Below are 13314 nucleotides of genomic sequence, written 5' to 3'. Positions count from 1 at the left end.
GAGCAAACAAGTCTGCTTGCTTTCCCAACATTATCTAAGACGTTATCATTAAACTCCTCCCACGCCTCTCTGTGAAGTCTATCTGTTCACAACGCTGTCCCCCCTTCACAGACAGACAAGGGAGGAATTTTTCTAGTAGCAGTGCCTTCGTTAAGAGCAAACACGCACACATAGGCGCTAATTCATTCTCTGCTGAAGACAGAAGAAGATCCTTTTTTCTGTTGCTGGGGAGGGTGGGGTGGGGGGGCTGATTCTCCCACAGTGTTGTGAGAGATAAGGCTCCGGTAATTGGATAAGAATTGCCAAGGCTCTGCCAATAGTTTGTCTCGCTCGTTCCCCCAGCACACACACACACACACACACACACATGCTCACACGCACACAGACATAGACACAGACAGGCAAAGACACACACACACACACACACACACACACACACACACACAGAAGAAATGAGCATGCAATTCAAATTTGAACTCCTGTCCTTTTTTTTCTTTGCTGGAACAGTCTCTTGTTATGTGTGTTTTGTTACGTGGAAGAAAAAAAATGTTCTTGTTAATGCATGAAAAATGTACTAATACCACAGCACAAGGAAAAATCCTGGGTCATGAATTGTGTTGATAGCAGCTATGGAATAATGAATGTTTGCGCGTATAATGATATGTAAACTGTGTTTTTCAATATGAATCTCTGTCTATTGTCAGTATGTCACTGTACTGTCACTAAGGCAAATTTCTTTACACCTATTGTGCATGGAGATTAAATTCATTCTCATTCCAAACCCATTTTCCTCATCTCATCCACGCTTTACCTCCCTTTCGCAGCTGTTCCATCTGCACCACGCAATGTCATCTCAAGTGTGAACGAAACCTCGCTCGTGCTGGAATGGAGTGACCCACGTGACCTGGGTGGTCGTGCCGACATCTTCTACAATGTCATCTGTAAGAAGTGCCTGCCTGAGCGGGGAATGTGCTCACGGTGTGACGACAACGTTGACATCTCGCCACGCCACCTCGGCCTGACCCAGCGCCGCGTGGCCGTCCGCAACCTACAAGCCCACACGCAGTACAGCTTTGAGATCCAGGCGGTCAACGGTGTTTCCAACAAGAGCCCCTATACGCCTCAGTTCTCTACTGTGAACATCACCACAAATCAGGCCGGTAGGTACTGCTGCAGCCTCGTGGCTACCTGTCAGAGATCAATATTGAACTTGTAGGCACTGCCAACTTTCGAAGACGGGAAAAAGATACAAAAGAATGTCAGAGAATACACTCTATGCCTAAGAAGTAGAGATCAATTTCTTGTATGCATGTAGGAGTATGTTACATATTTCCCTTTGAACAGGGATTGAGAAGGAAGACAATCTTCTGAATGAGCTTAGAATGGGACCTTTTTCACACGCCCACAGCATGCTCTGTACCAACACCGCTGCAAATAGCAATAGCGAGGCAGTGTGTATTCAAAGTGTTGAACCCTCAGTATTCTAGCTGCCCACTGCTTCCAACCCACCGCTCCTCCTGCCCACAGCAGCAACAGTAACTAGGCCAATGTAGCAATCAGTGCTGAGATGAAATTTTATGGGTTCAGGAGACTGAAACCCAGCTGATGCATGTACAGAATGACTTAGGGTAGTAATTAGAAGCTATTGCATGTGTTCATTACAACATCAAGATGCATGATGTAAAACAAATATCAGGGTTAATCACTTGGGATTAAAATAAGTCAACTGGTATGTGGGTTGGTAACTGGGTAGATGGATGCATCATCATTCAATCACTGAGGAAATTTGGTAAGTTTAGACGGTTCAGTTTACCTTAAATGACCTCAATAAATTTCAGTGCTGTTGAGCTTACTCTACACTTTTGTTCTTGTGAGTTGGTCTCTTTGTTGAGGTTCTCCCAGGGCTCTTAAATTGTGCTTTGGATGTGTTTAGTCGCTATGTTAACTTTGCTATTTCTGCAGGCTTAGACGACACCCAGGATTATCCCTTGCTCCTTTCCCCATCATCTCTCTCTTCTCTCCATGGACTTGTCCTCCTCACCTCTAACCTTGTGTTCCTGCTCCTAAAAGCTTTAGGAATGCCTTCTGTTTGTGGGTCTAGGACCCAGAGGCCATTCAGGGCCCCAAGTGAGGGCCTCATTGTTTTATGAGGGGTCTGGCACTGGGCTAACAGGGACCACTGACCACCCTTGGGTGCCTGGGGTCAGCTGGACGCAATGAGAGAGGTGAAGGGAAAGGATGGGGCAAGATAGCATCAACTGTGATCAGATTATCCCTTGATGTAGTCCCAAAACCATCCCTGCATGGGCATTCACCTTTTAAGAACCAAAATAAATAGTAGGGTGGTGATAAGCCCCAGAGGCCACCTCCATGGTTACTGCAACGTCTTCTCCCAGAGGAGGGCCCCTAATCCCCTGGCCGGAGTAACCAGGGGATCTGTCTAGGAAGCATTGTCTTCTGGGGAGAAAGAGAGATGTGGAGGGCCTAGGTGGATTGGGCTGCCATTGGGAGGGAAAGGGGCAGGACAGAGAGGGCTCAATGAGAGAGAGAGAGAGAGAGAGAGAGAGAGAGAGAGAGAGAGAGAAGGATGTCTGGACACAAACACAGGCAGCAGAGGGAGAAGGGAAATGCAAGGGGAGGATCAAATAACTAAAAACTGGGGATTAAAAAGCTTGAAAGAGGGGAGAGAGACTGAGACAGAGCAGAAATGAAAGCCCGCAGTGGTGAAAAGGAAGATGAAGTGAAGAGCAGAAGGCGACAGGGGGAATTAAAAGAGGTGCAGGTAAAAGTGAGGAACTTTATTTTTGAAGAGAAGGCACCACTGGAGATAGACAGTTGAAGTTATGAAACAAAAGCGATGGAGTAGACTGGGATGAGGGAGTGAGTCAGAGGTAGAGAACAAGCCTGAACTTAGGAAAGAGGAAAGAGAGACAGGGAGGCAGACAGCACTTGGCCATTAATAGGCACATGTGAACAAAGCATGAAAAGCTCAGGTGGGTGGAGTGCCACAGTGTTTTATGCTCTTCTTTGAGTATGTGTGTGTGCATATCCACAAACCAGTGCATGCATGTCTATTTGTGTATTTGTGTTCCCATTATATAAATGGTGTAGTCTACATAGTGTGGACAAATTTGTTTGTTTGTGTACAGAACATGTATGACAGTACATAATGCAGATCATTTTTAGAACTATAACTACAAACAAGGCTACAAAAAGAGTAAAACATGGCTTCCTCTGAAGTATGGAGCAAAAGTGCAGCAGTAGCTCAGCAAGCATGTGGTTAACAGGCTCCGGGTGGGAGAATTAAGCGTTAGTGGGGAATGGTTCTGCATACTAACTATTGACCAAAGCTCTTCACAAAGCCCACAGCCTAAGACTTTGTGTTTGAGCTTCTGTGGACACACAAAGGGCATAGAACTTGAAAAGACATAATACAGAAAACGATAAATAAAGCTGATTCTCCTTTATTTGTTTTGCCCTGTGTAGCTCCCTCTGCAGTGCCCACAGTTCACCTGATGGCGGCCACAGCGAGCACCATGAGCCTGTCCTGGCTGCCTCCAGAGAAACCCAACGGAATCATTCTGGATTATGAGATTAAGTACCATGAGAAGGTAAGCGGCAATGTAAGTCAACGCCTCTAATTCAATCCAATTTCATTGACTTGCATGGTCTCTGTTTCATCTGTGTTTCTCTAAATGTGGAAAACAATGCCTCTGCTGATAAACACATGGTTGCAGCGAGGCAAGTCACCATTTCCAATCTTAGCTTGTGTGATCATCCTCCCCGACTTATTCCCCTCTTTACATTCCTCTATCCCTCCTTCCTTTTTCTCTTTCTCTTCTCCCAATCCTTTCCCATATTTCTATTATGCTCTGCCCTTTTCTGTACCCCTAATTCCATCTCTCCCTCTTGCCCTCCCTCTTATCCTCTGTCCTCTCTCAATCCATGCATTAGAAAGTTTCTGTATTTTCCAGGGGCCCAGAGAGTTGTGACTGGTTTGCTTGAGGGAGAGAACAAAGGCCCTCACTGTATATCTGCTCCGTTTGTTGTCTTGTCCTTCCCGTCTGATGAACACACCGGCTACAATCTGTCTCTCTTACTCTTGTCTCTATATATTTTTTTTATCAGCCTGTATGGTTAGATTGGTCAGCCATGTAAGGGAAAGTAGAGCATGGGGGGGTGATGATAAATGGGACAGCACAGAGGGCTCTTATTTGGCATTGCTTTCATCACTGACTGTCTTTGTCTCCGCAGGATCAGGGTGAGGCCATCGCCCATACCATGACTGCCCAACGGAGTAACGCCCGCATTGAAGGTCTTAAGGCTGGTACGCCTTATGTGGTACAGGTCCGTGCCCGAACAGTGGCAGGTTACGGCCGTTACAGCAGCCCAGCCGACTTCAGCACCAACCTGCAAAGTATGTTACTGCGATACCTACTTCATTACCGAGGGATATATTCAGATATTTGTGGCTTAGCGGCAATATCTCTATAACAGTGCTGTGCATAAGCTTATGAACATAATGGAGGCTCAAAAGCTTATAGAGTTTGAAGTTACTATGCCTATTTTTCAGACAAAAGGAACTGAAATCCTCGTAGAGAAATTGGCTTGTGATCTGGTGAAAATTTCTTAGCAATAAGTCAAGGTATCAGGCTCACTCTTGCTCTACATACTCATCATTAAGAAGACAAAGCAAAAGAACTGAAAAGTCAATCTTAAAGTATTCCTAAATGCATTTAGTCATTCCAGGTTAGCTCTCTGAAGAATACAAGGACATGGTTTTCCCCATGTAAGCATACAGTTCTGAAGTATGCACAAGAGGCATACAAGCCAATAATTAGACTTAAAGCAGAACACACAGAGCGGCACAGATTTCAGCTATAGAAATGGACTGCAGCTAGTGTGGGTGTACATTTGTGACAAGATCACCAAGTAACCATTTTCTCTCTTTGCCTCCTAAAGCTGACCCTCCAAAGTCATGGCAGGAGCAGCTGCCACTCATCGTCGGATCAGCCACCGCCACGTTGGTCTTCATCATTGCAGTGGTGGTCATCGCTATTGTCTGTCTCAGGTCAGAATCTAACTTTGCTCTTTCAGCCTCTGAGCATGTGTGAGCATGCACAGCTTGGGTAGCAATGGTAAATAACACTGATTCTTACTCTGATCCATCCTACAAAAAATGTTCAAACAGTGAAAACTTTTTCCTCCAAGATGAAAAAAAAAAAAAAGAGATAGCTTCAAATGTCAACTTTGTTTCATTGTCCTCCAAACCACCCCAGAAAAGTCTCAGTGGATTGCTATGCCACCTGTGAGGCCACTGAATGCCAGATTAGCCTCCTGAATCTGTGAGTAGTAAACAGCTTCAGCCAAAATGCTACTTTGCTCACTGGACACAGCATGGTGGAGCAGCTGTTGGGCCTGATAGGCCTGCCCTCATGGCCCAGCACTCAGAATCAACTGTGAACCCAGATGCGCCCCTGTCTGCTGGGCCCAATTGACTGGGAAGATGCAAGCAGCTACTCAGACCTTTCAAAAAGTCTGACACTGAATCAGCTGGGTCTAACCACACTCGTTTATCCTTATACCACTCATTTGTCAAGCAGCAAATGCAGTGCGTGTGTGTATATACGTGTGAAAGGTTGGCACCCACCGCTGACTGGCGCCCACTGGGTTCCCTCCACAGGCCAGTTCAGGCAGCGGCTGACAAGCGTGGGCATCGGTCACGCTAGACTGAATAATAATCTCCCCGGCTCCCCCTTCTCTCCTTCTCCCTCCTGCCTTTTCGTTCTCTTCTATTTTCACACCGCTACATTGTGTCTCTCTCAGGGTCTTGGCTTAGCTGCCGCTCTGACTGCCACAGAAGAAGAAGAAAATAGTAATAATACAAAACACAGAGCTTCGGCATATTCCGGAACCAAATTAGAATTTGAAATAAGATGCAAATCACCATCGGGTATTATTGCCCTGGTTACTGGTTAGACAACAAAGGAAGCACATTAACATGTAATTTCAACAACCCAGCCCCCTCGCTCTGTCATCGTCTTTGTGCCCCCCCCCCCCAATGCAGAGGGGACATATGCAGGAAGATGAGGATACAGAGACATGGGTTAAAGAGAAAAAGAGAGACATGGATTTAAAAAAAGCTAAGGAAGAATGACAGCAAGAGAGCGAGAGTCCACGAGAAGAAAATAAGAGACAGATTGAATTGAAATGAACAGTGTGATGTCTGCAGGGCGAGGAAGGCGAGACAGCTGAGTTTGCTGTTTTAGTCTGCTTTTGTCTCGGCTGCTCATTTTGGAGGTACCAAGAGCAAATGGCTTTCAGTTGCCGCCTCAGACAATGATATGATATCCTTTTGTTTAGACTCGTGTTACAGTCCTGAAGTATGAATCATTTTACCACCAGACATTGATCCAATCTTTATCTACACCGTATCCCTTGCTTCCAATGTAAAGAGACATGTTCACCAAGCCACATTGCAGTGTGGCTGCAGCTATGTAACATTATTAGGGATCTGTTTTCTCCTCGTGGCTTTGTTCCTTTCCAGTTTTTGCACCATGCTGTGTGGAGTCCACGTGACTCAGTTGGTCTTTTCATCTGTCTCAACAGAAAGCAGAGAAACGGTTCAGAGTCGGAGTACACAGAGAAACTGCAGCAGTACAGTAAGTCTCTTTGCTGAGATGCCCCTCCATTCCAACAGCAGTGTAACTTAGCTAATGCTCAGTATCACCAAGCGCTAGCTCACACCCCATGACCTGGATTGATCATATAGTGCAATAAGAAAGTATTATGAGGGCTCTTGCTTTGATCCGTTCTTGATAGAAAATATGTTTTCAGAACTTTGCATAGCATCAACTGAAATTTTGTCTAATAGCATAGATTCACTTTCCTGTTCTTGCCACTGAATCCCCAATAGTAACGCCTGGAATGAAGGTCTACATTGACCCCTTCACGTACGAGGATCCCAATGAGGCGGTGCGCGAGTTTGCCAAGGAGATCGACGTCTCCTGCGTGAAGATCGAGGAGGTCATCGGCGCAGGTAACCCACCAAAGCTCCTGAGCTACAGGGGGAAGACTGCTAGTCACCTCCAGGCCATACCGTTAGAGGACTTCACACCAAGCGGTACTTTCACTCAATTCATCGCTAGCCCTCTCCCTGCTCCCTCCCCTCCCACACTCGTCAGCTCTTAGGAACCCCTTTCCAGTATTACAGACGTCCTCAGCACTCTCCTGTGTTTTAAGAATTGCTAGCTAAAGTATGTCCTCTTTAAGCTAGAGAGACTCACAGTCTTAGCACCTTTACATTGTTTGCCATGCCATGTGCATTTAGAATAGCTGTATACCTTTTGTATGGTGGATCATTTCACCTGTGTCATGACAAATGAGACCCAATCCTGGACCAAGGAAGATGCGTGTGAGGACATTTATTTCATTTAAATAAGAATTTAACAGCGGCCATTTCTAATTGATTAAAAAAAATCTCCTTGGATCTAATGGAAGCAGATTTTGGACAGTGCGAGCCCCATACAGACAGGATTTATTTCTCCAGGGGACATTTTAATCCTGTGCGAGCACGTGTGTGGTTTTTCTCTTATCTCTTCTGATATTAATTATAGTCAGATTGTTTTTTGGCACACTTACTGCCCTTCCATTTCTAACTCCCCATACAGATAGACTGTAAGATATAATTGCACATGAAGGTCCCCATGTCCAAGTCCTGGATTTCAACACTCATCCATATTTGAATACAAACCCATCATTTAGTTTCTGACATAAAGTTGTTATCGAAAGTCCATGTTGAGAATGTGACCCTATAGGCTTATCAAAGGGACTTTTTTCTTATATTAATTATAAATTTATTGGTTGCGCACACCAATTCCTGTTACAAAGGAGCATGCCTAATACTTGTCTCCTGCACGCTCCTGAAATGTTAATCCCGTCTGGATGGGGCCTAATATTAAAATGTCTCTAGTCCAGGATTGGCCGTCTCTGACCCTGCCCACTTTTCAGTGTCTTGAGAACCTCTTTATTAAAGAAGGCTTCTACTGGATCACTTTATTTGACCCCTGTTCCTGGCACTTACACCTGTATACTATGTGGTTTTGTGTCCCCTCCTTCAGAAACCCTCCCTAACATTTGATGTTAGAGAGGGTTATTTTCTGTATTTGATATATTTGATAGTAATATCTCTGCTCAAAAACTGCAGGACTGTGCCAAGTGAGGTTGATTTTCTTAGCATTGTATCTGAGCCAAAATGGAGGACGTTGTGACGGCAGAGATGGGAGTCCCTACTGCTGCTTCTGCTACTACCATTACTACTGCTACTACTACTACAACAGCTCTTCTACTGCTGAGGCTACTACTTGAAACCCGTCGCTTCCCAGCATTCGCCTTTAAAGTGACAAACCCTCAACCCCTGTCTTCCCTGTCCCCCTCCTCTCCTCTACCCCTCCTCAATCCCTCCCTCCATTCCTCCATCCCCTGCCCTCTCTCCCCTGACTTCCCCCACTTAATCACCTTTGCACCTATGTTGACACACATTGCTCTCATTGCCTAATTTGTCTTGCATTCTTGCACACGCTTGGTGTAGACTCTAAACGTAAAGCGTCCACAACCCCAAGAACCCCCAAGCTTCTGTCTCCACCTATCTCCTCCTCCTGTGCCCGTTTCTCCAGCCAGTCCGAAGCTTAGCACCGCCCCCTGATCCTTGCCCCCTTCCTCCTCTGTCCCCCTGAGCTCCTCTCACCCTGTCACCATACTTTACCCATTTTTTTTTTATCTCAACATTCGTTTTTTTCAGCTCTACATCTTCTCACATTCCGTCATCATGCCTCACACTCACTATGCTGTTTTCTTTAATCCATATCTTAACAGCACAAAGTCACTGTATGCTCCCCCATCACCACCATTCCTTGACACTGGCCTAGAGTCCTGGCTTCTCTTGCAGTTCCCCCCTGCCCCACCCCTCCTGCTACCCTTCCCTGGCTCCTTGGTTCTAACCAGTTAACTGTCCCCTCTCCCCTCTTTTCCCCCACTCTCCTCCACTCTTCCGTCATTCCTCTCTCCCCTCCCTCTTTCTCTCTCTCTCTGTCCCTTTGCTGTTTCTCTGGCTGTCTCACCTGGGCTCTCACAGGAGAGTTTGGGGAGGTGTGTCGCGGTCGACTCAAGCTGCCTGGGCGTCGGGAGATCATAGTAGCCATCAAGACTCTCAAGGTGGGCTACACTGACCGCCAGAGGCGAGACTTCCTATCTGAGGCTTCCATCATGGGCCAGTTTGACCACCCCAACATTATCCGTCTGGAAGGTGTGGTCACCAAGAGTCGGCCAGTGATGATCGTGACCGAGTTCATGGAGAATGGAGCACTGGACTCTTTCTTAAGGGTGAGTGACAAACACAGGAATGTGCAATCACACTACACACAGGAATAGCTCTAATATTAGCTACTCCCTGTAAAACGGGTTTGTGATTTTATCAACAATGCAACTCTATTCCAGCAAATAAGCCTATCAAAATCTGCTTGATCTTGCTTTTAGTTATCTCACTTTCTTTGGAGCCATGAAAGGTCTTCTTAAGCTCTGCTGCAGAGCTCACAGTGAATATCTGACAAATGCTGCATTGAGGCAATTGGTGACATTTACAAAGAGCTCAGTCTCCAATGAATCACTGCCTCAAAGTCATATCATACATTGTCTGCCAGAGAAAGAGGGGAATGGAGGATGGATAGGTAGAAAAGATAAAGATGTTACAGTGTGAAGTGATGAGAGATGAAAGTTGCAGGTGTGCACAGACACCCTGAAAGATAAAGAGGAGACAAATAAAGTTAAAGAAGGAGAGGAACATATACTGTATCTCTTTGAAAATGCAACCTTGATCTGCCTTCTAATTTCTCCTGGTCATTCTCGCTCTTCCTTTGCCAGCTCAATGACGGGCAGTTCACAGTGATCCAGCTGGTTGGCATGCTGCGTGGTATCGCAGCAGGCATGAAGTACCTGTCAGACATGAACTACGTGCATAGAGACTTGGCTGCCCGTAACATCTTGGTCAACAGTAATCTGGTGTGTAAGGTGTCTGACTTTGGTCTATCGCGTTTCCTGGAGGATGACCCTACAGACCCCACCTACACCAGCTCCCTGGTGAGTCAGGATACAAATGTGTGTGTGTGTGTGTGTCTGTGTATTCATGTGTGAAATCAATGTTCAATGGTGCTACACAGAACGTTTTAACATCAGTACATCACCTTTACAAATTAATAACAAAATTGCTAAGTATGAGTGTATTCAGAAAATAGATCTGTGTCTGCTCCCATATGACATGACCATTATGGATAGAAAGGGAGTTTTTTTTTTTTTTTTTTTTCTTCTCATTGTGAATGACAGGTGCAGGTGGGAAAAATAAGAACAGTTAAAACAATGGCTGAAGCTAAATGTACTGCAGCCGAATTAATGTTCATAGCTGATTTTGTGATATTAAATATGTTAGATTTTGAGACATGAAAATACTTCAAAAGGGGGAGAGTTATGGGCGCTTTGGGGCTATGTAAAAGTTTTACCTGTACACGTTTCCAATGAAGCTGCTGCAGATTTCCAGAAGTTCTACAACGATCTTAGCCGACAAATTAATAGAATGTCTGATATGAAAGAATTATTCTAGTTCCTATTCTCACGACAACATGTAAAATTGGCAAAGCAGGTTAAGGCACATAGGAAAGAGTCCTTTGAGATTGAGTATAATTGTCATAAATGAGTGTAAGCTCTGGCATAAAGATAGTCAGCCTCCTTCAGTCTGTAAAAATGTGCTGCTGGGCTTGCTGACTTCTCAAAACAGGAAAACTGCTTTTATCTTTCAGTGCAAACCACCTAAAACTTTCTGAATAGGTTTCATAGGTTACAGGTGATGAAGGCTGATTGAACCTTCAACATGTATATAATCTTAACTAAAGAAAAAAATAAAGCAGACACTTTTCAGGAAGACTGAGGAATGACAAGTCCCCTGGTGACACGAAGCAATAGTGTTATTTGGGAAGTGTGTCTTAAAAGGATAGTTATGTAGTTATAGCATATATATAAGTTATACGAAAGGATTCAATGATGGTGATATATTGATGTTGAAAAATAGAGTCTGTAGCACATTAAATAGTCTATAGCTTCATGTGTTTGTATGTACCATTTCCTGTAACTGTGTTACTAACCTTGTGTGTATGTGGTGTTTGGGCTCTGCAGCATGCACCCATGTGTTGTGCATCAACATTTCCCTTAGACTGTGTTTTCTCACCCTCTCTCTTCCTCTCGTATGTGTGTGATTGTGTTTGTGCTCCATCCCTCCAGTATTTCATGCTCACCTACTCATTCGCATATCCACAGGGAGGGAAAATCCCCATTCGCTGGACGGCTCCCGAGGCCATTGCCTACAGGAAGTTCACCTCTGCCAGTGACGTATGGAGCTACGGCATTGTCATGTGGGAAGTGATGTCGTACGGCGAGCGGCCGTACTGGGACATGAGCAATCAAGATGTAAGCTGAGATGAAGAATTCTTATGATTATGTAGATGATTTGTAAGAAAAGGTATTATGCTGAAAATATTCAGCATTAAGCGGCTTTTTGCAGTAGAAGGTAAGATGTAGATATTTAAAATTATGATAGTTTTCAACCACTTTTGCTATCACTGTCCAATAGCCATTCTCTCTCTCTGCACACCCACCCACAGCTACCACTCAAAGCTCATCTTTCTCTGGCCCTGATTTCTATGTATTCTCTAAAGCCTTTTTTCCTGTTTATCTCTGACTCCCCCATCATTTCCCTCATTCACCCTCCTCTATCCTCCTTCACTTGCTCTTTTCATCGACCCATCTCTCTCCGTGTGTTGCCCGTCCTCCCTCTACACCGTACTCTGTGATTAGAAGTGATTGTGATTTCTCTGTCGTCCTTCCTCAGGTGATAAATGCCGTGGAGCAGGACTATCGACTGCCCCCACCCATGGACTGCCCCACAGCACTGCACCAGCTCATGCTGGACTGCTGGGTGAAAGAGAGGAACTTGCGACCCAAATTCACCCAGATTGTGGCCACGCTGGATAAGCTTATCCGCAATGCTGCCAGCCTCAAGGTGGTCACCAACAGCACACAGTCCACTGGGTAAGCTGTAACATTATGATATAAAAAGTATGCTAGTCACATTAAGTTCAGAATCAGGGTGAAAGCCCTGTCAAGCAAAGCCTAAGAGCAAATGCTGTATCTTGGGTATGTTCGGTGCAGCTGGTAATTACAGAAATAGACTTCAGCTTGATGCTGTTTCTCTCAGTTTCCCTTGAGGTCCTTGTCAAGTTTTATGAGGTGGATTAGTGATTTTCATAAAGGGCAATAATGTATAATTAAGGTCAAATCTTTATGGATGTTAGTGCTGATCACTTTCTGAAAATCTCTGCCTTTTTAAGACATATGTTGGAGGAGACCTGCTGGACTCCTGTGATAGACAACAGCAAAAAGTCATTAGTTTATTGAATGAAGCCGCTTGACTTTTCAGCCGCGAGAGTTCTGGCCTGAGCTATTTCATTTACACCTGAGCCAGAGCAAACATGATAATGATTTCCATTGTGCAAGTATTCCTTATCCAAGTTGATCCGGTGTATGTGAGTCACTCTGACTCAGCTGTAACAATCTCTCCCAGAAAGTGCACACTTGTTCTCATAGAACTCTTTAGTTCCCATCTATGCAGCCTGGGCCATTGTGCAAATCCAAATTACCATAGCTCAATACAGCCCTTAAAGCAGCTCCCCCACCAATTGGAAGCTCAATCAATGATGTCACATCTACATTTAGCTGCACTACCTCTCTCTGGAACCTGTTTCTTGGAAAGAATTTGGAGGATAGAAGGTGGCAGAGTTGGAGCGATAGGGAGGGGGATGACCTACCTATCTGTCCCTGCATCAGGGTCTTTCTGTCTTGAGGGAGGGCCGCAGACAATCCTGGTTTGGGCTCACGAGGGAAACCAGGGTCTCGGTTGGCCACCGGAGTGACGTTCTTAGAAGATTAAGCTTGCGGTTAATTAGCTCGATTAAGGCGATGCAAAAAAGAGATGGGAGCGCCTTTTAATTAGCCACTAACGAGATTTTAAACGGGCCAGCGGAGAGGTGGCCTCCTGCCGACAAACCTAACAAGGGAGAAGTGAGAAATGATACCGTCGTCCTGTTCGGCATTGAAGGGTGGCTGGAGGTGAGCTAATGCTGTCTGGTATAAAAGTCTTGCGGTTGTGTGTGGTATCTGTGCTTGATATGACTGCTTATTGAACTGTAGGTGTAAAGTGTAATGAGTAATTGA

At 45.1% G+C, this 13314-nt stretch overlaps 1 protein-coding gene across 14 annotated transcripts in view; it reads left to right on the top strand.

Moving 5' to 3' along the window:
* Positions 1-13314, top strand: part of ephb3b (eph receptor B3b) — a 62063-nt gene that overhangs the window by 40092 nt on the left and 8657 nt on the right. For 2 of the 14 annotated variants that reach the window (XM_076725697.1, XM_076725692.1), the window contains exons 5-14: positions 825-1160; positions 3487-3623; positions 4255-4417; positions 4963-5071; positions 6610-6662; positions 6917-7039; positions 9134-9381; positions 9919-10134; positions 11362-11511; positions 11933-12132. In XM_076725697.1, coding sequence (XP_076581812.1) covers positions 825-1160; positions 3487-3623; positions 4255-4417; positions 4963-5071; positions 6610-6662; positions 6917-7039; positions 9134-9381; positions 9919-10134; positions 11362-11511; positions 11933-12132 — 1735 coding nt within the window. Of the gene's footprint in view, positions 1-824; positions 1161-3486; positions 3624-4254; positions 4418-4962; positions 5072-6609; positions 6663-6904; positions 7124-9133; positions 9382-9918; positions 10135-11325; positions 11512-11932; positions 12133-13314 lie in introns of all 14 variants that reach the window. The other 12 variants (XM_076725696.1, XM_076725691.1, XM_076725695.1 and 9 more) reach the window with 9 other exon arrangements.

The sequence above is a fragment of the Chaetodon auriga genome, chromosome 3 (assembly GCF_051107435.1).
Source record: "Chaetodon auriga isolate fChaAug3 chromosome 3, fChaAug3.hap1, whole genome shotgun sequence".
Taxonomy (NCBI): domain Eukaryota; kingdom Metazoa; phylum Chordata; class Actinopteri; order Chaetodontiformes; family Chaetodontidae; genus Chaetodon; species Chaetodon auriga.
Note: the sequence above shows the minus strand (reverse complement) of the source record. Positions and strands in the feature narration are given on the sequence as shown.